Source organism: Natator depressus, chromosome 15 (assembly GCF_965152275.1).
Source record: "Natator depressus isolate rNatDep1 chromosome 15, rNatDep2.hap1, whole genome shotgun sequence".
In the NCBI taxonomy this organism is placed as follows: domain Eukaryota; kingdom Metazoa; phylum Chordata; order Testudines; family Cheloniidae; genus Natator; species Natator depressus.
In genome coordinates, this window is record NC_134248.1 from 5765149 (window position 1) to 5785936 (window position 20788).

The 20788-nt window shown below is 52.5% G+C and overlaps 1 protein-coding gene across 1 annotated transcript in view; it reads left to right on the forward strand.

The window, feature by feature from the left end:
* Nucleotides 1–8817: 8817 nt before the first annotated feature.
* Nucleotides 8818–20788, forward strand: part of SCARF2 (scavenger receptor class F member 2) — a 97055-nt gene continuing 85084 nt past the window's right edge. Inside the window, exon 1 of the mRNA XM_074972319.1 lies at nt 8818–8960. Within this exon, the coding sequence (XP_074828420.1) occupies nt 8818–8960 (143 nt within the window). The remainder of the gene's footprint in view (nt 8961–20788) is intronic.

Here is a 20788-nt window from a genome sequence, read left to right on the forward strand (position 1 = left end):
GCAGCAGGGTTTGGCACATCACATGAGGAGAACAGACTAGGTATGAGGGTGGGTCTCAGCTGGATACACCCATCCAGACTCACTCAGGCATGAATCCAAGCCTTCACCACAGGGACCATAAATCCCCCTCCTCCTCCTCCTCAATACAGCATCCCCAGTGGCTTCTCTGAACCCTCAGCAATTAGCCAGTGTCAATTGCCAGGGACTACCTGGTGGTCTAGCCAGTGGGCCATATGAGGACTAGCCAGAGGGGCCCTGCTCTCTCTGACTGAGGTCCATTCACACAGCTGCACAGTCCTGCAAGAGGCTCAGACCCTGTGGGAACCTCCACTCTGCAGGAATCGGACAGCGTACCAACTCCACGCAGCCCAAATGTACTCCGGAGCCCGTGGGGGAGAGATGCAGCAGGGCAAGCCTAGCCGTGAGCCCTCAGTAACCAAAGTAGAAATTAACCTGCCTCTTCATGTTAATATCTACTGAGCCATGATCACAGGGGAGGTGTATGCATGGCCCTGGGCTGGGGTGATTGGTGATTAGGGTGTGGAGAGGAACCTAGTAAATCACAGCTTCTTTTCAAACTCTTTAAGACAGAAATACTCCCAAGAGGTGCTGGTGCTGCCTCTTGGGCCTGTCTGTGGTAAGCATGCCCTGTGGGTGCAGTGAAAGCCGGTGGCAGATTATAACTGGATGTAAATCTTGCCAGGGTCCCGATCTCCTGACAGGGAAGTGGAGACCTGGTGCTAAATCGGGAAAGACTGAAAACCAGGGAGATCCAGCTTGACAGTGATGGGGTAGGGGGAGAATCAAAAAGAGAAAAGAAGGGCAAACTCCAGTGGCTTCTTGCCACAGAGCCGAGGTCCAGAGGACAGTGAGACAGGCCATTTCTGGGCTAACGCTCCAGGAGTTGAGACTCCCTGGATCCCATATTCAAAGGGGATTAAGGATCCAGTAAATGCTGGGTCACAAATACAGCCACCCATGGCCCAAGGGAGTTTGCCTTCTAGTACAGAAAGTAAAATGATCCAAAAAATAAAACTTCCCAGCCAGAGAAGAACTGGCTGAGCAGTTGTCTTTTGCTGACAGCAAGACACTGCCTGAGAATCACAGCACTGATGCTCCAAGCCACTGGCACTAGAAGGGATGGGGACGCAGGCTGGCAAGGAGACAAAAAGCAAGCGTGGAACCAGGAATAAAAGGAGCGTGATTCTGCTGCCCCAAAAGTCAGTGAAAAGCCCCACTGATTTTAATGGCAGCAGGAGCCTCCAGCCCTGCATGACTGGTGCAATAGAAGGAAGGCAAGGAATGCAAGCAGCCCCCTGAAAAGGACTCCAGAAGTAAGCCCTCTGCACAACAAGAATTCAATGGGGAGGAAGTGGCCAGTGGGACTTCAAAAGGGGCTGCTCAAAGAATGGGCAATAATGAAAACTCTGTACTGGAAACAGGATGGCAGAAAGGCAGTCAGATACAGGGCCAGGCTGTCCGGGAAATGAGTTCATTCCCTCTTGCTGAGCAGAAGCAAGGGTCAGGGCCTTGCAGGGCAGCTTCCCATTGGAGCAGAAAATCAGGGACGTAGTGTCTGGGTATATTCTTAGGACAACTTGTTTATTAAACGCTATAGACACCAGTCCTGGAACAGAGATGGTCACAAATGACTCGCATCTACTCCCTTCTTTCATGAATCTCAGCCCAACATCAGTGCCCAATTCAGCCCAACATCAGTGCCCAATCTGCCTCCAGAAGTGACTCTAGCTAGAAGGATTAAGGCAGAGAGCACACTCCCTTGCTGCCTGCCACAGCTCCCCAAACACACAACTAACATTAACACAGCATTTCTTCAACACCTGACCAGCACTCACACTCTGGGGGGGAAAAATGCATAACATTATGTGTAACAGCACCCCCTGGTGACTCCTGCATTTCAGCCCCCAAAGGACCAGGGAATAAGAAGGGATTTCATGATCTTCAGGGAGGACGCAAAATGGATGTTATAAAAACAGCTACAAAACTAAACCGCTTTCAAAAATCTAGCTTTGGAATACAGACAAGGTTGGACAGTCAGGAAGCAACAAGAATTGGCCAGCAGAGTGGCACAATCAGGCCTAAATTTACTTATCCACAATGTATTGCTCATGTAAAATCCTGGAGCATTTGGGATGTAGCACAGGCCCGGAATGAAGCAAACACAGCACTGACTTCCACTTAGGGATAGCACTGACCCTGAGAGCTCTGTCTGGACACCTTAATGCCTGCTGTGATACAAGGTACAAAAATGAAGGGGGAAATCTCTGCAAATGTGTTGAAGCTAATAGAGCCATCAGCATTAAGCAGCAGCGGGTTTGCGACTGGTACAGAGATTGGGTGTTTCTATTCACCCTGCCATCTTCCTAAGAACAAGGGGGCACTAAATTAAATTGAAAGTCAGCACATTTAAAATGGCCCTGTTTTGTGCAGTGCACAATTAGCCTCTGGAACTCATTGCCACAAGATATCACTGAGTGCAAAAGTTCAGCAGGATTCAAAAAAGTATTGACCATTGCTACTGATAAACATCTTTTATAAATAAGAGTTTGGGAAGGGATAGATGCCATCAAGCTTCAGGGCAGGAAACCACTTCTCACCGACGGGAGTTAGGGAGAAACTTTCCCTGTAGACAGGTTAGCCCATAACTGCAGGGTCTTGCACCTTCCTCTGAAGCAGATGGTGCTGGACAGGAGACTGGGCTAGATGGAAGTTGGGTCTGATCCGATCTGGGTATCATTTCTCTTGAATGCTGTGGTGCCTTGTTCAGTGGTCACAGATGACAGTCATGTCTTAGAGAGTGATTCTGCTCAGAATGATAGAATCCTGTCTGAGGTTTGTCAGGGCGTTTGTTGAAATTGGCAATAAGGGCTTGGGGAATCATGGTCCCAAAGATGAACAGCACATAAATAAATCTATTCAAAGATTTAAAGGCCAGAAGGGACCATTGTGATCATCTAGTCTGACCTCCTGCATAACACAGGCCAGAGAACCACCCAGAAATAACTCCTCCTCGAACTACAATGTATCTATTAGAAAAACATCCAATCTGGATTTTAAAATGGCCAGTCATCCACCACAACCCTTGGTAAATTGTTCCAATGGTTAATCACCCTCACTGTTAAAAATGTGTGCCATATTTTCAACCTGAATTTGTCTACCTTCAACTTCCAGCCATTGGATCTTGCTCTACCTTTGTCTGATTGAAGAGCCCATTATCAAATATTTGTTCCCTATAGAGGCACTTATAGAGTGTAACCAATGGTTTGTCAACACGGTGTTTTAGTCCACACCCGAAGGTTGTAAATGTAAATCCGTGTGGCCTAAACATGCACTAAAATTTCCATACTCACATCAGTGTAGTCCCATTTCAGACAATCCTACATTAATCTGCACTGGGGAACTTTTCGTGCACACCAGCAGTGTTTGTACAGGCCAGTAAGTGTGCAACACACTAGTGCAAATTAAAATGTACACCCCTCTGATATGGACTAAAGCAGTGGTTCTCAACCAGGGGTCCAGGGCAGCCGCGAGCAGGTTTCAGGGGGTCTGCCAAACAAAGCCAGCGTTAGACTCGCTGGGGCCCAGAACCATAGGCACCAACGTCCTCTCTACACGGGGGGTGCTCAACGCCTCCTTTGCCCCTGCCCCACCCCCACTCCCCCCTTTCCCCAAGCCTCCACCCCACCCCTTTCCACCCCCACTCCACCCCTGCCCTACCTCTTCCCTGCCTCTTTCTGCACCCCCCCCGACCACGCCCTGTCCTTGCTCCTCCCCCTCTCTCCCAGTGCCTCCTGCATGCCATGAAACAGATGATTGCGGCAGGTGGGAGGTGCTGGGAAGGAGGGGGAAGAGTTGATTGGCAGGGTCACCTGCAGGCAAGAGGTGCTGGGGGGAAGTATGGAGCTGGCTGCCAGTGGGTGCTAAGAACTGGCTAATTTTTTTCAGTGTCTATGCCCAGGGCAGAAACCTGAAGCCCCACCACATGGGGCTGAAGCCTGGGGCCCTGAGCCCAGGGGGCCGTGGAGTTTTTATAGCATGTCAGGGGCGGGTCAGAAAGAAAAAGGTTGAGAACCCCGGACTAAAGCACCATGTAGGTGTGTGCCCAAGGCACCCCTGAGCCCTCTCTTTGTTAAGCTCAATAGATTGCGCCCCTGGAGTCTGTCACTAGACGGCAGGTTTTCTAACCCTTTCATCCTTCTCATGGCTCTTCTCTGAACCCCCTCCAAAATAGCAACCTCCATCTTCAATTGTTGGCACCAGAACTGGACACAGTTTTCCAGCAGCAGTCACACCAGTGCCAAATACAGAGGTAAAATAACCTCTCTGCTCCTACTTGAAATTCCCATTTATACAACCAAGGATCACATTAGCTCATGTTCAGTTAATTATCCACTGTAACCCTCAAGTCTTTTCAAACTCACTGCATCCCAGGATAGAGTCCCCCATTCAGTAAGTATGGCCTACATTCTTTGTTCTGTCATCTGCAAACATTATCAATTATGATTTTGTTTTCTTCCAGTTCATTGATAAAAATGTTAAGGAGTGTAGGGCCAAGCACTGAACCCTGCAGGACCCCACTAGAAGTACACCCTCTTGACAATGATTCTCCATTTACAATTACAACCTGAGACCTGTCCATTAGTTTTTAATCCATGTGTGCCATGTTATTTTTGTGTTACTTTAGTTTTTTAATCAAAATGTTGTGCAGTACCTAGTCAAATGCCTTACAGAAATCTAAGTATATTATATAAACATTATTACTTTTATCAACCAAATTTATCATTTGCTCCATTATTTTGCCCAGGATAGATATCAGGCTGACAGGCCTAGAGTTACCCAGGTCAACCCATTTACACTTTTTAAATATTGGCACAATGTTAGTTTTCTTCCAGTCTTCTGGAACTTCCCCAGTGCTCCAGGAGTTATTGAAAATCAACATTAACAGTCCAGTGAACACCTCAGCCAGCTCTTTTAAAACTCTTAGATGCAAGTTATTTGGACCTGCTGATTAAAGAGTATCTAACTTTAGTAGTTGCTCTTTAATATCTTCCTGAGTTAAAATCAGCCAATTGAGTACATTAGTCAAGAAATAACAGATACCCATATGAAACAAATCAACAATTCAAAGTTTCTGAGTGTGACTGCAGATGAAACAAAAGACAGTGGGGGGGGGGGGAAGGAATGCATAATCATTTTGATTTAGATACTTGCACCACAATATACTCAGAGAGAACTTGTTCCAGGTAACAGAAAGCCATGGTGTGCCTTACAGAGACATAGCAGAGAAGATACTGCCTGAGCTGCAAACTTTCGGAACTGATGATCTCAATGTATTTTTGGATTTGGGCTTTGATGGAGCTAGTGCAAAGAGCAGATGATTTTCCTGGAGCTCAGGCACTCATTTTCTGTAAGGCCCCAATTTTGGTCTATGTCCAAGTCAGTGTCTAAAATTAGTTATTAGTAAATCTAGTGAGGCTCCTGCAATTCATAACTGTTGGAGTACAATTGCAAAAAGAACAACATTCAGCCAAAATGTGATCTGTCTGGGACATCATGTTGAAGGCCCACACATTCACTGGGAGTCAATGGGTTGATCAGCATGCCAGCACTATTTTCCACCACCGTTATCCCCATAGTTTGGATACTGCAGAGGAGGCCATAGGTCAGAACGCTCCAGGAGATGCAAATATTCTCCTTCATGTTTTACAACATAGAATTTACCATTTCACTTGGCATTCTGGAGGCACCTTTGCATGAGGTAGTGTCAGCACTCACTACAGAGTACCAAGACAGACGTTTTTGCCAGCCACGACCAATGATCAGACTGAAAAGGTGAAGTGATGCTTCCAAGACTGGCAGCCAAAGGGTGATGAATTCAACAAACTCTGCAAAAGCCAAACAAATAGGAAGGGATGCTGGCCAAGAGCTTTCAATGTCCATGTTGTCAAGTGACACCAGCACCAGCAGAGTTTGCTCCTCTGAAGTCTGGGCTGCCACATTACAGCAGGTCCCTGTTTCTTCCATTTGTGCTCTGCACAGCTAAATAACAAATGTGGAGCTTGTAGTAAAAGTTTGCTTTGCTGCCTATTTATTTCAACAAATACGACTACAGTGACCTTGGAAAATGACTTAGCTACTATATACTATATTAACCTGATGACAAACATCAGGAGTAAAATCTGGCCCCACTGACATCAATATGAGTTCAGTTCAGCCAGGATTTCCACCCAAGTCTCCACTGACTACCAAGCTCAGCATGACCCAATATTCTTTTGAAGCATCCAAAGGTCATTAAGAATACTGACTACTCTGCCTGTGACTGCAGCGACTGGGGGATGTTCTTTTTCCTCCCTTGCTTGCCCGAAAAACTACTGCTGCACCACAGTGAGTAAACTCTGGTTGGCCATGTCAGATCTAGGAAAAAAGGTGTGTTTTAACATGTGTTAGCTAACACATATTAAAATACTAATGCAGACAAGGCAGACTATACTGTTAGCACTTTAGCTGGTCAAGGGAACCTCCCTGTTAAGCCTAAAATTTGAACAGGTGCTTGAAAACTTACCCTTTCCCCCCCTAGGGAAGACAAAATTAATTGCTCTGAAGGCAAGAAGGAATCATTTTGATTGTCCAGTCTGACTTGTCTAGGTATAGCACACGCCAGAAAATTTCACCCAGTAATGTTTGCATCAAGCCAATAACCTCTGTCAGAGCTATGACAGATCTTTTAGAAAGACTTCCAGCCTTGATTTAAAGAGTTCAGGTAATGGAACAACTTCCTTATGGATTACCAATGGTTAATGACCCTCACTCTGAAAAACATGCCCCTTATGTCTAATCTGAATTTCTCTAGCTTCAGCTTCCATCCATTGGATCGCACTGTGCCTTTTTCTGGTAGATTAAATAGCAGTCTGCTCTCAGAAATCTATTCCCCACATAGGTATGGATAGACCGTGACCAAGTCACCTTCTCTTGGCTAAACTAAGCAGATTCAGCAGGAGTAAAGAGGTTACTTTACCTCTGTATTTGGCACTGGTGTGACCACTGCTGGAATCCTGTGCCCAATTCTGGTGCCCACATTTTAAGAAGGATATTAATACATTGGAGGGATTCAGAGAAGAGCCACAAGAATGATTAAATGATTAAAAAACATGACCTATAGTGAAAGACTCATACAGCTCCATCTATTTAGCTTAACAAAGAGAACCCTAGGCGATGACTGGATCACAGTCTGTAAGTACGTAGCTGGGGAACAAACATTTAATGGTGGGCTCTTCAGTGGAGCTGGAATAGTTATAACATGATCCAAAAGTGGGAAGTTGAATCATAGAATATCAGGGTTGGAAGGGACCTCAGGAGGTCATCTAGTCCAATCCCCTGCTCAAAGCAGGACCAACCCCAACTATAAGGCATACCTTTTTAAAGGTGAGAATAATTAACCACTGGAACAATTTATCAAGGTTTGGTGGATTCTCCCTTGCTGACTATTTTAAATCAAGACAGGCTGTTTTTTCTAAAAGCTCTGCTCTGGGAATTATTGTGAGGCAGTTCTATGGCCTGCGTTTTAGAGGAAGTCATACTAGATGATCAGAACCGTCCCTTCCCTGAGCTCCTTTCATCTCTCACTAGAAGACAGGTTTGCCAGCCCTCGAGGCCGTTTTCTGAACCCTTTCCAATTTTTCAACATCCTTTTCTGAAGTGTGGACCCCAACACTGAATGAGGCTTCCCCGCTGAGACATCCTTGCCCTTTGTCATGTTCAGAGTCCGCTTTCCAGGGTACAGTCCCGCTTTGTAGAGCTTCCCTTTGATGTTTGGTCTGCCGGCATGACTGGAAAGAGCTGGCTGGCTCTCGTGCGATTCATCCTCTCTCATAAAGATGCAGCTAATGTGGACAGCTCATTTGCATGTTGTCTTGCCCCCCCCCCCCCGATCTGCGGCTGGCAGTGACCCCCCAAGTCTGTTCTCCGGCCTAATCTCCTAGACAAAGCGCCTTTTCCGCCCTCTCTGAACTTGAACCTCTCCGTGGGCTCCCCCTTGCTATCGGGTCCCAGCTGCCCTTGCTTTCCCACCCCTGCAGGACGGGCTACAGCTAACCTGACAGGCCATCTCCGCTCCTCTCCCTCACAGCTGCTGCAAGAGCCGTCTCCTCCGCAGCAACGGACCGGCCGCCGCCCTGTCTCTCCCCCCAACACGCTTCGGACATGGGCTGCGACCTGCCTCGCCCCAACCTGGCTCGCTCGGGCTGTGGTGAGGCTGGGAAAGGCCGGGTCATTCTGGAAGGCGCCGGGCAAATCCCGCACACCAGCGAGGTCGGACCGTGCCCTCCGCACCCCCTTCGCCCGCTAGCTAGGACTCGCGGCCCCCAGGGACAGCCCCGCTCCTCCCAAGAGACCCTACAATAACCAACGCCCGCGGTGCCCCCGAGGGAGAAGGGCTCGGAAGGGGCCAGGGCCGTGGCGGGGGTGAGGAGCTGCAGCCCGGCCGGGCACGGGGCGGGGAAGCCCCGGGGCGGGTAGGAGGCGGCGGCTCCGCGTCCCCCAGAGCCTGGCCCGGGATCAGGGGAACCAATGTGGAATTTCCTGGCTGGCCGGGCGCCCTCCTGCTGCTGCCGAGAGGGGCGCGGAGGAGGCGGCGGCGGGGCAGCTCGGCTCTAGCACTGCAGCTTCCGGCCGGGACCCCGCAGGCAGCCGCCGCCGGGGAGCCAGGGCTGCCGCGCTCGGGCCCGAGAGCGGACCGCGCTGCCCCGCCCAGGAGCCGCCGCGCTGCAGCCGCCCGGCGCCCGAGCAAAGGAGACGCCGATGGAGGCGCCCGGGGGCCCGGCCGCCGGGCTCCGGGGGCTGCCTCCGCCCGGGCGGGCTGGAGCGCTGCTGCTGCTGCTGCTGAGCTGGGGAGCTGCCCAGGAGCTGCGTCCCGGCGGGAGGAACGTGTGCGGAGCAAGCGGGTAGGAGCGGCCGCGGCCCCGGCCCCACCGCCCCCTGCTCGGCCGCGGGAACCCGCCGCCCGGGACTCGCTGCCCCGGGAGAGAGCTGCCTCTGCCTGCCTCCTCCCGCTGGAGAGGGGCTCTGCGATCCCCCCGCCCCCGAGAGGGGCTGCTGGGGGCGAGGGTCCCGCTGGCCCTGCGATCTCCCCCGCCCCCGAGAGGGGCTGCTGGGGGCGAGGGTCCCGCTGGCTCTGCGATCCCCCCGCCCCCGAGAGGGGCTGCTGGGGGCGAGGGTCCCGCTGGCCCTGCGATCTCCCCCCCCCCCCGAGAGGGGCTGCTGGGGGCGAGGGTCCCGCTGGCCCTGCGATCTCCCCCCCCCCGAGAGGGGCTGCTGGGGGCGAGGGTCCCGCTGGCCCTGAGATCCCCCCCCCCCGAGAGGGGCTGCTGGGGGCGAGGGTCCCGCTGGCCCTGAGATCCCCCTGCCCCTGAGAGGGGCTGCTGGGGGCGAGGGTCCCGCTGGCCCTGAGATCCCCCTGCCCCTGAGAGGGGCTGCTGGGGGCGAGGGTCCCGCTGGCCCTGCGATCCCCCCGCCCCCGAGAGGGGCTGCTGGGGGCGAAGGTCCCGCTGGCCCTGCGATCCCCCCCGCCCCCGAGAGGGGCTGCTGGGGGCGAGGGTCCCGCTGGCCCTGCGATCCCCCCCGCCCCCGAGAGGGGCTGCTGGGGGCGAGGGTCCCGCTGGCCCTGCGATCCCCCCCGCCCCCGAGAGGGGCTGCTGGGGGCGAGGGTCCCGCTGGCCCTGCGATCCCCCCCGCCCCCGAGAGGGGCTGCTGGGGGCGAGGGTCCCGCTGGCCCTGCGATCCCCCCCGCCCCCGAGAGGGGCTGCTGGGGGCGAGGGTCCCGCTGGCTCTGCGATCCCCCCGCCCCCGAGAGGGGCTGCTGGGGGGCGAGGGTCCCGCTGGCCCTGCCCTAGCCCCCCGGATTTGGGCTTCTGGGGGCGATCCCCAATGCTGGGCGAAGCGGCAAAAGCTGCTGGAGTGCCCGTTCTGGCTGGGGGCATTGGCCGCTGGGGATCAGTGGCCACTCCGAAGGAAGTTTTGGGTGGGGGGGTCCCGCCTGTGGATACGGAGACGGGGCAGTTCTAGCTAACGGCCCCCGGCCGGCCGGCATGGTTCCGACCCGCGGGCACCTGGTAGGGCAGGGTCTGTGCACTCCTACATCTGTGCACAGCTGCCCCCGGAACCACTTGGGTCGGGGGTCCGGGGGGTGTCACCTGAATCGGCCCCACTGCCACGATCGGGCTGGCCGAGCCTGTAACTTTAGTCGCACGTTTCTCGGCATCCCTGTCTGGAGTGCCAGCTCAGAGCTCCGCATGCCTTTGGCTTCCCCTCCCTCCTTCCAGCGACCGCCGCTTTCTGGAGAATTAACCCCGTCGTGGTCTACTGCTCTCGGGATGCTGCAGCTGCCTCTTCCCCCTGCCAAGCCCGAACCCCACCAGCACCCGTGGGCCGCTCGCCCCAGCCCCTGGAGCGCAGGGCCGGCCCCAGGGCTGGCATTTCTGGGGAGATCCCGTACAGCAGGTGTCCCCCCTGCCTCGAGGTTCCGAGGGAAAACACGCAGCCCAAGTGTAACCTAAAACCCAGTGGAAAGGAGGCTCCATCTGCTTTAGATTTAAACTCTTGCAAACAAACCCTCCTAGACAAGAGGACTTTCCAATACTGTGGAATTTCTGCAACCCCCCCCCCCCCATGGAAGCGTCTAGTCTTTTTTTTTTTTTTTTTTTGCAAGACAGAGTCCCTTTTGTGTGGTACTGCGGGGCGGTGGGGTCTGACACCACCGTGCTTGGGTGGGGGGCTAGTCAGGGGCTGGGGTGTAGCACGATGAGCTGGGGCCCATGTGACCCAGTAGGCTGTCTGTGGGAAGGAGAGCAATTGTGTGTGTGTAAAATTTAAAAAAAAAAAAAAAAAAAAGGGGTCACCAGAGCTGGTGAGGAGCCCATCCTGCCCTGCCCCTGCTTACCGTGCGTGTACATGGTGATTGGTGACTCCTGGCGCGGAGGAGACAGTCTCCTCTCTGGGGTCACTGGCCCACTCTTGGGCAGGGGCTGGATGGGGGGTGTTGGGAGTTAGCTCGCCCGTGGGCTGGAGCGGTATAGAATCAAGGAGATGTTAATGTTGGCTGCAAACGTCCTGACTCTCCTAGTCACTAGATGAGCTGCGCTGGAGCCCACGGGGGCTGGCAAGCAGGGGGTTGGCGCTGGTTCCCCTTCAGCTGCCTCACCAGAGCATCTGACTCCTCTAGCAAGGCCCAGGAAGTCCAGGGAGTTGCTAGAGTCCCTGCCTCGCTCTCCAAACAGCTGCTTAGAGGCCACCACTTCCTCCCATTTGATCGTATCCCTGACGCTGCAGATTGTTTTCACAAGCCCAACTGCTCCACAGCACTGGATTTGAAGCAAGGTCTCATTTTCAGCTTGCGGCTGGAGTGGGAGGAGGGAAGGGGGTCAGAAGAACTGCCAACAAACCAGACTTTCAAGCAGCAGGTTGGTTTGTGGGGCAGGAGCCGAGACCTGCTCTTTGCGGGAGGGAAGAGCCCCTTTCTTTTCTAGCCCCTGGCCCATGCTGGGGGTGGGCTGCTACCTCAGGACAGAGCATATATTCACCTTTTGTATCGTGGCTTGTGAGGTCAAATGAGTCCACAAGCTATGACAGGAACAACACACACCCTTCCTGGGCTCTCAAGGGGCTTGGATAATGGGCTCATTGAGCAAAACTTCCCAGCTCCAGTGCCCTCTCCTCAAATTACAGGCCGCATTTTCTAGTGAGACAGTTTATGAACCAGAACAGGCGTCAGAATCCCAGCCATGTGCTCACTTAGGAGTTGGCCTTCTTGCTGCAGGGGGAATAGAAAGTATCACATTTGCTATTTAGGGGGAAAACCCTCCAATTTTCTGAAAAACCTACTGAGTATCCCCTCCATCCCCCCAACCTCCCTTCAGCCACCTTCATTCCAAAAATGCAACAAGAGCCAGCAGAGAGACCACGGCCAGGCTGGACGACCCCCCCCCCCCCCTTGTGTTTTTCAGAGGCACTCAAAGGGAGGGACTTGCCTGGAGTCTGGTTCCAGGTGCAGCAATAGCCATATTGTTACAAAGAACCAGTGCTTGAGAAGTGGAAACAAAATCCCTGCTCTGGGGCAGGCCAGACCTGAGGGAGCCCTGCCTGGCACCTCCCAGGTGAGGCCACATCTCACCTGGTGCCCTCACCATCGAAGTCAACTATATTCCACAGGATGCCTTGAACTTGACCCTTCCCCTCCTTAGTGCCTTATTCTGGTTCTGCCTCCTGGTGGGCAGTGGAGGCAGGAGGGAAGATGGATGGGTAGATGTCTCATTTCCTGGTCTTTACAGTGCGGATAACCACTGAAAGCTCTTCTGGGCAAGACCTGTTTATTGCAGAGTCTGTGAAGTGCCTGGTGCAGGGGGCCACAATCTCAGCTGGAGTTTCTAGGAGCTACCTAATAGAAACAATAAATACAGTAGGCAGGTTGGGTGGGAGTGTGGGGGCAGCACCCTGGGAAAGGGACAGCTAGTAAATAGTCATTCTATTCAACCTTCTAAAACCCCTCCCCCATGTTCTGCCCCGATCGCCCACTAACCCCCTGCCCTGCATACCCAGTTCCAGTGCCTTGTCCCCACCCCCAGCCATCCCCCTCTAGGCTGCTGTCCCCCCACCTAGTCTACCCGAGAGGGACCTGATTTGTACACTTTTAAAATCTACTCATCCTGATGTCAGTGGCACTTAGAAAACCCAGTGAAGGAGGCATACATTTCATGGGAGGTTCCCACCCCATGCACTGTGGTGGTTATTAGTGGAGCTCCTCCAGGACTGGTCTGGGTACCCATCTTATTCAATGTTGTTAGTAATGATATTGGTACAAAAAGTAGGAGTGTGACAATGAAATTTGCTAATGACACGAAGTTCAGCATCGTCAATACAGAGGAGGATGGGCACGTTATACAGGAACATCTGGATGATCTTGAAGACCGGAGTGACAGAAAAGGAATGAAATTCAATAGTACAAAGTGCAAGGTCAACCACTTAGGGTCTAATATGAATTTCTGCTACCAGCTGGGGGCTCATCATTTGGAAGTGACAGAGGAGGAGAGAGACCTGGGTGTGTGAGTCGATCACAGGATGACTCTGAGCTACCAATGTGATGCAGCTGTGAAAAAAAGCAAATGCGGTCCTAGGTTGTATCAGGCAAGGCATTTCAAGCAGAGATATTGAAGTATTAATGCCATTGTACGGGGAGCTGGTAAGACCTCACCTGGAGCACTGTGTGCACTTCTGGTCATCTGTGTTCCATTCCACACTAGGTGTGTGCACTGCGAGCACAGTCACTGGAAATTTTTCCCTGAGTGGTACCCGGCAGGTTGGCTCTAGCGCCCTCTGGTGCTGCGCGCTCATGTGCCGGTATAAGGGGTCTGGCTGACTCCACGTCCTCTCAGTTCCTTCTTACCGCCCGTGACAGTCACTGGAACTGTTCTTGTTTTGGCTGTACTGAGTGGTCTTTGTTTTACTCTATTCTCTCTGTTTTCATTCTAGCCCAGTTCTTTATTTCTTACGTGGACTATTGTTAGTTGGTTATACATAGTTAGTTGGTGCTTCTTGCTGTGTTAGCGGAGTTTCATCTGTTCCCAGTACTGGGGCATGCCTTGGTCTTTGGGCTTCAAGCCCTGAGCCTTCTGTGTCAAGGCCATGCCTGTGGGTGACCCACTCTCCAGTTAAAGTGCTTGGGTGAGACCCATATCGGGGATCACTGTCAGATCTGCTGTCCGTTCACGCTGTGTATAAAGAAGGGCCCGGAGGCCAGGTTGAAGTTCCTGCTGATGGAGGTGGTGCTCCGACTCTCTTCGGAGCCGAGGCTGGTCAGACTCAGCACCGAGTCCCTCGGTGGCAGTGTGGAGTGCTCTTCCCGCTGTGAGAGACTCTCAGCACTGTTCCCCATCGCTGGTGCTGAGAAGAAACAGCTGGCTAAGAGGTGGCATTCCCCGACTCTAAGGAAGGCCAAACACGGGGAGTGCAGGGGAGTGTGACCTAAATTGGCCACTCTTCCGACCTGCTCCACAGGCAGCACCATGGATTCCATCCTGTATGTAGGCTCCGTTGAGTCCGGTCCCCATCATCAGCACCGGAGGGACAGTGCAGCACCAGTGTAATCGTAGTACTGTGCTCCCTGGAGGCATTTAGTGCAGCCAGAGACTTGCTGGCGCTTTTGGTACCATTGTTGCCAGCAGTACAAGAGCTGTCACTGGCGGTGCTGGTGGGTAGAAGGGCGAAAGTGCCCCGTGGCCTCAAACCTCGGGCTGGAAGTGGAGGTAGTCAAAGCGTCCTCCCACAGCTTGGTCGATATATTGACCACGGAGGCCCCATCTAAGGTGATTCTACCTCTCAATGAAGCCAGCATGGGACCAGTTAAAGCCCTGTGGCAAACCCCATCCTCCTTGCTTCCCACTTCAAAGAGGGCCAAAAAGAAGTACTTTGTTCCCGCCCAGGGGTATGAGTACTTGTATTCCTCTCCAGACCAGGGCTGCAAGGAGCAACCCCCTAAGGCAAAGGACTCAAAGAAACTAAGCCTCTTTGGAAGAAAGGTTTATTCTACACAGGCTTTACCAACCAGCTGGCATTGCCAGGGAGGTACGATTTCATGGTCTGGGACTTTGTCAAAATTCAAGGACTTGCTTCCCCAAAAGTCCAGGCAGGAGTTCTCCACTCTGGTGGAGCAGGGGAAGTCTGTAGCCAGGGCTTCCTTGCAAGCAACAGGCTCGGGGGCCAGACCCAGGGTCTCTGCAGTGGCCACGCGCAGGTGCTCTTGGCTTCAGTGCCCTGGCTTGCTGACGGAGGTCCAGCCATCCCTTCATGATCTTCTGTTTGAAGGTGCTTTGCTCTTCTCAGAGCAAATGTATGCAAAGCTCCATGGCCCAAAGGACTCCAGAGCCAGCCTCAAGTCCCTGGATCTCTACGCCCTGGCGCTTTGAGGAAGCACTTCAGGCCCCAGCACTCCACCCGTTTCTTGGCTCTACCACCCCCCAGGCAACTGCCCCCGTCTGCCTCAGCATCACTACCCAGCCCGCCCAGATACTGGGGGGCAGTTAAGCAGAACTTTTGATGGGACACCCAAGGGCATTATGACAGTTGCTGTGTCACTGGATCCTGTCTCCTTGTTGTTTTCGGACTGCCTTTCCCACTTCAGCTCATCACAGTGTCATATCACTACAGAGCATGGGTGCTGAGCACTGTGGAAAGGGGTTATACAGTCCAGTATATTTCCACTCCTCCCCTCCATCCTCTCTCCCTGTCCCTCTTCAGGGACTCGTCTCATGAGCAACTGCTAGCCCAGGAGGTGCCAGCCCTCCTCTGAGGGGGAGCCATGGAGAAGGTTCTTCAGGACTTAAGAGAGAAGGGGTTTTATTACTGCTATTTCCTAATTCCAAGGGTGCTCTCTGACCTATTGTAGACCTGTGATACCTCAACAGATACCTCAAAAAGCTGAAGTTCCACATGGTCTCCCTGGCCTCCATCTTTCCCTCCCTGCATCCAGGGGACTGCTATGCTGCCCTCAATTAGAGAGACGCTTATTTCCACATCTCACTTTTCCAAGGCCGCAGAAGTGTTCTCAGGTTTGCTGTAGACCAGACTCGCTACCAATTTGCGGTTCTCCCGTTTGGCCTGTCGGCAGCCCTACAGGTTTTTGCGAAATGCATGGAGGTAGTGGCGGCCTTCCTGAGAAGATGAGGGGTCCAAGTCTACCCAGATCTCGATGACTGGCTGGTCAAAGGCCGGTCTGAGGCCCAGGTGGAGGCTAATATCCACCTCATATAGCCAACCTTTTGAGCACTGGGCCTGCTTATAAACAAACAGAACTCTGCCCTGGCCCATGTGCAGAGGATAGAGTTTATTGGAGCAGTGTTCGATTACTCCCAGGCCAGGGTCTTCTTCCCAGAAGCCCGCTTCCAGACAATGGCATCATCGACAGCGCAGGTCAAGGCCCACCCGGTCACGATGGCCCGTTTTTGCCTCAAATTGTTAGGTCACATGGCCGCGGGCACATACGTAGTGCAGTACGCCTCAGACCCCTTCAAGTTTGCCTGGCCTCAGTGTACTCGCCAAGCCGCCACCACCCGGACTCGGTGCTCACAGCTCCTGCCCCAGTCCTTGCCTACCTCAACTGGTGGAGGGATCCTCCGTCAGTCCTCTCAGGCATCCCCTTCTTCCGGCCCCAGCCCTCGTCATCCATAGTCTCGGATGTGTCAGAACTAGGATGGGGGACTCACCTGGGGCCTGTCAGGTGTTCTTACCCCACATTGTGAACAAGAACGTGCTAGTGCTCATGGACGACACAGCAGCCATGTTCTACCTGAACAGGCAAGGAGGGGCTTGCTCTTCCTGTGTCAGGACGCTATCCACTTGTGGAGGTTTTGCATAAAGCACTTGATCCACCTTTTCAGCTTCCGGGAGCACCGAACGAGCTGGCAGATCACCTCAGCTGGTCTTTCTCCAGTCACCGCGAGTGGTCCCTCCACCCCAATGTAGTAAGGGTTGTTTTCCAGTGATTGGGAACTCCCCACGTAGACTTGTTTGTGACCAAACAGAACAGGAAACGTTACTAATTTTGCTCCTGCGAGGCCACAGCCCAGGCTCACTCTCAAACATTTTCCTGGTCCTTTGGACATGGCACCTGTTCTACGCCTTCCCTCCCATTCCTCTTATGCGCAAGGTCCTGCTGAAGATCAAGCAGGACAGAGCGCAGGTCATTCTCATAGCCCCAGCCTGGCCGCACCAGCACTGGTTCGCCACACCGCTAGGTCTTTCACTAGCCACTCCGATGCCGCTCTCTCTCCTCCTGGACCTGATCTCATAGGACCATAGTCAAATACTCCACCACCCTCTACCTGACAGGTTGGAAGCTCCAGGATTAAATCCCGAGAATCTGGCCTGTTTCGAGCAAGTCCACCAGGTGCTGCTACCTAGCAGGAACCCCTCTACCAGAGCTAAATACCTGTCCAAGCAGAAGAGTTTTTCCATTTGGTCTTCCCAGCAAGGTCTCTCACCTGCCCGGCTGTCACTGCAGACCATTCCTGAGTATTTGCTACATCTGAAATAGCAAGGGCTGGCAATGTCTTCAGTTAAAATACACTTGGTCATGCACCATGGTGGATGGCTGATCGTTTTTTTTGCATTAGATGTCTGTTCGTTTTATCAAGGGCCTAGAAAGACTATACCCTCGGATTTGGGAGCCCAGTCCCCCATGGGACCTAAACCTGGTCTTGTCAAAACTCACAGGGCCCTCTTTGAGCCACTGGCAACATGCCCCTTGTTTTACCTTTCTTGGAAGATGTCCTTTCTAGTGGCTGTCACTTTGGCCAGGCGGGTCTCAGAGATCTAGGCCCTTACATCAGAACCCCTGTACACGGTCTTCTTTAAGAGCAAGGTACAGCTCTGCCCTCACCCCATGTTCCTCCCAAGGTAGTTTTGCAGTTTCACAATAATCAGACTATTTTCCTGCTGGTTTTCTTCCCAAAACCGCACATGAGCAGGGAGAAGCAATGTCTCCACACACCAGATGTTAGATGCGTCCTGGCTTTCTATATTGAGAGGACAAGACTGTTCTATAGATCCACGCAGCTCTTTGTGGTGGAAGCGGACAGGATGAGAAGCCTATTTCAGCTCAAGAGGATTCATCCTGAATCACATCGTGCATCCGCACATGCTACAAGCAGGCGTGTGTTCCTCCACTGACTATACTGACGGCCCAGCCTATGAGAGCGCAAGCTTCCTCGGCAGTGTTCCTGGTCCAGATCCTGATCCAGGACATCTGCAGAGGGGTGACTTAGTCATTGGTACATGTTTTCTTCCCACTACGCCATCACTCAGCAAGCTAGAGATGACACCGAGTTTGGTCGAGCCATGTTGCAATCAGCATGTCCATGAACTCCAATCCCAGCTCCTATGACACTTTTTGGGAGTCACCTAATGTGGAATGGACATGAGCAAGCACTTGAGGAAGAAAAAACGAGGTTGCTTATGGTTGGGGGGTGGCTCAGCAGCCCTGGGGCTCACTTCCAGTATATGTCTTATGTTCCTAAAGCTCATGCTTCAAGGTTTCAGCCAGCGACCAGCAGAGGTCAGGAAGGGATTCTGTCCCCCTCCCCATGTATTCTGTGGGTTTTTTAAAATCTCTTTCCTCTGAAGCATCAGGAATGGCCATGGCTGGAGAAGGGACATAGGATGGGAAGGGCCGGGGCTCTGAGGTGGTACTGAGCATTCTCTCTCAGGTGTTTGGCTGGCTGGTTCTTGCTCAGGGTCTAAGTGATCACCATCTGTGGGGCCAGGCAGGAATTTTCCCCCAGGTCTGATTGGCAGTGACCTTGGGGGTGGGGGGGGGTGCCACTTGCCAAGATTCTCTCAATCATTTCCCTGCCATTGTAGGGACCTCAGCACTGGTGCACCTCAGTCCCCCCATTCTCTGCCTGTGGCACATACCAGTCTGCTCTCCTGTGGACTGTGATACTTTGGTCTCATTTCAGTTGTTAGGTTAGTTTGCGGGTGCTGGGTGGGGCTGGTGACCCGTGCTATACAGGAGGTCAGACTGGAAGATGTGGTGGGCCCTTCTGGCCTTTAACTTTGTGACTCCGAGGCTATGCACATGGCATGATAAAACCGGGTCTCACCTGGTCAGGAGATGCCATGCTGTCATCCTGTACAGTGCACAGGCCTGCTCTACACTACACAGTTAGGTCGACATAAGCTGCCTCATGTCGACCAAATTGTGTCAGTGTGCACACTACAGCCTTGACCCGCTGACGTCAGTGACCTACGACACTGACATCATAATTCCACCTTCGCCAGAGGCATAGTGCTTATGTTGGTCTAGTTAGGGCCACGCAGTGTCCATGTTGACACTGCATTCCTTACATGGGCTGTTGGCTGTCTTTCAGCTCCATGCTGGCTGCTACCCAAAGGCTCCCTGTTCAGGGAGCCAAGAAGCCCAGGTACCCCCCACCCTGCGCTCCTGGCTGGGAGGCGAGAAGCCAAGAGCCCAGAAGGGCAGCTGGGCTCCCGGTGGGGAACAGCATGGAGCTGAGAGCCCTGGGTCTCAGCCCCCCCCGCAACCCCTACTGCCCCTCTTCAGTTGGTGGAAGTGCTCCTGGTGAGGACGTGCACCACCGACAGAAGGACGGTAGTATGGACATTCCCTAACATAGGCCTGTAGTGTAGACCTGCCCTAGGCCTCTACATTCCCTTCACTTGTTACTTTTTGGTGTTTAGCAGAGGTCCTGTCCATTTCTGCTCATTAGAGTGCCATAGCATCTTTATCGGCTGTATCAAGGCAGTGGCTGCATGAGTGTACGCTCTGTTAACCAAGTGCTCCTTCCATATGTCCGTAAGTTGCTTATTGATATCTTGGATCCTATGATGCCTTGTTGTTTTCTTTTTCTGAAAAGGAAGATGATGTTGTTTGTAAACCCGCTGTGCCTTTTTTCCTCAGAGTCGGGATATTAAACCTGGCCTATCCGAATTCTACCTGGACTGGAGTAATCACATTCTGCATCCCTAAATTCCTTCTGCAGTTTTAACTAGAGTCTTCCACAGCCTTCTGAATTCCCTGCCTCCTCTCTCGTGTGGCGTTGCAGTGCACTATGTGCAAGGCCACATTTCCGCCACAGAGGTGGCTGCGTGTCAGGGGTGGGTGAGCGATCCCTGGATAAATTACATAGTTTGTATATTGCTTTACGTTAATGAAACCTTTTGAGGTAGCAGGCACGAGATAAATGTAAAATGTTCCTTCGTCTACTCCTTAGGGTTAGAACTTCTCCCATAACTGGGGTTTTCTGGAGCATTGTCTTTGAAGTGGGTGATTCTACTGTGGTAGGAACTAGCTCTAGTTTTCTACTAGCATTAGAGTCCAATTTTCATTATAACAAAACAAGATTAATTTTGGGGAAATGCAACTAATAATTGGGAGCCGGAGGGTAGTGGAAATAAATCCCAAACCTCAAATCCTCCATGGGGGGGAGACAGCTGGAGTGACTGCATGCAGCAAGTTCAACATCATCCAGGGGGTATTGTTTTCCAAATAGAAGGGGGCATAATGAGGAGATAGTCAGACTATCAGGATAATCCTCTTCTCAGACTGGATCAGTGCCTGCCTGGGGTTGTGATGGGGATCCTGTCATTTCGATCCAGCCTGGTTTGGCAATCCAAATTATAGAAAACTTTTCACCTTCTCTTCTGCACACACTTCCATGGGAGCCCTGCATTCCCCTCACTGAAGGAGTAACCTCCTGGATATGGCTACATCTGCTCCCCCATAGAAGTGGAGGGTCAAATTGGTCCACACCAGTTAGCCTCTCTTGAAGACCAGGAAAACGGGCTGAAATGATAACTAAAAGTAGAATTATAAAACATCTGCATGACCATGCTATGACAAGGATTAATCTGAACAGTTTCTGCAAAGGAAAATCCTGCCTCACTAATCTATTAGGGTAATAGATTTGCAAAAATGATGTAGTTACTTAAGGCCTTGAGTGACCCAGGTACTGAGGTGCAGCATCACAGTGCCTAACTTTTAGGCACCTAGAAAATCACAGGAACACACTACGATTCACAAAGCCTGAGCTCCTATACAATGAATGGGGGGAGAGAGGTGCCTTAGGGCTAGACTATAATAGAAGCGCTACACCGATGCAGAATGTGTCCAGAAATGGATGATAAATATGATCAGAGGCTGGGAGAGACTTCTGTATGAAAGGTGAGTGAAAAGCAGCTACCCTGCTGCAAGCAGAGACAGTTT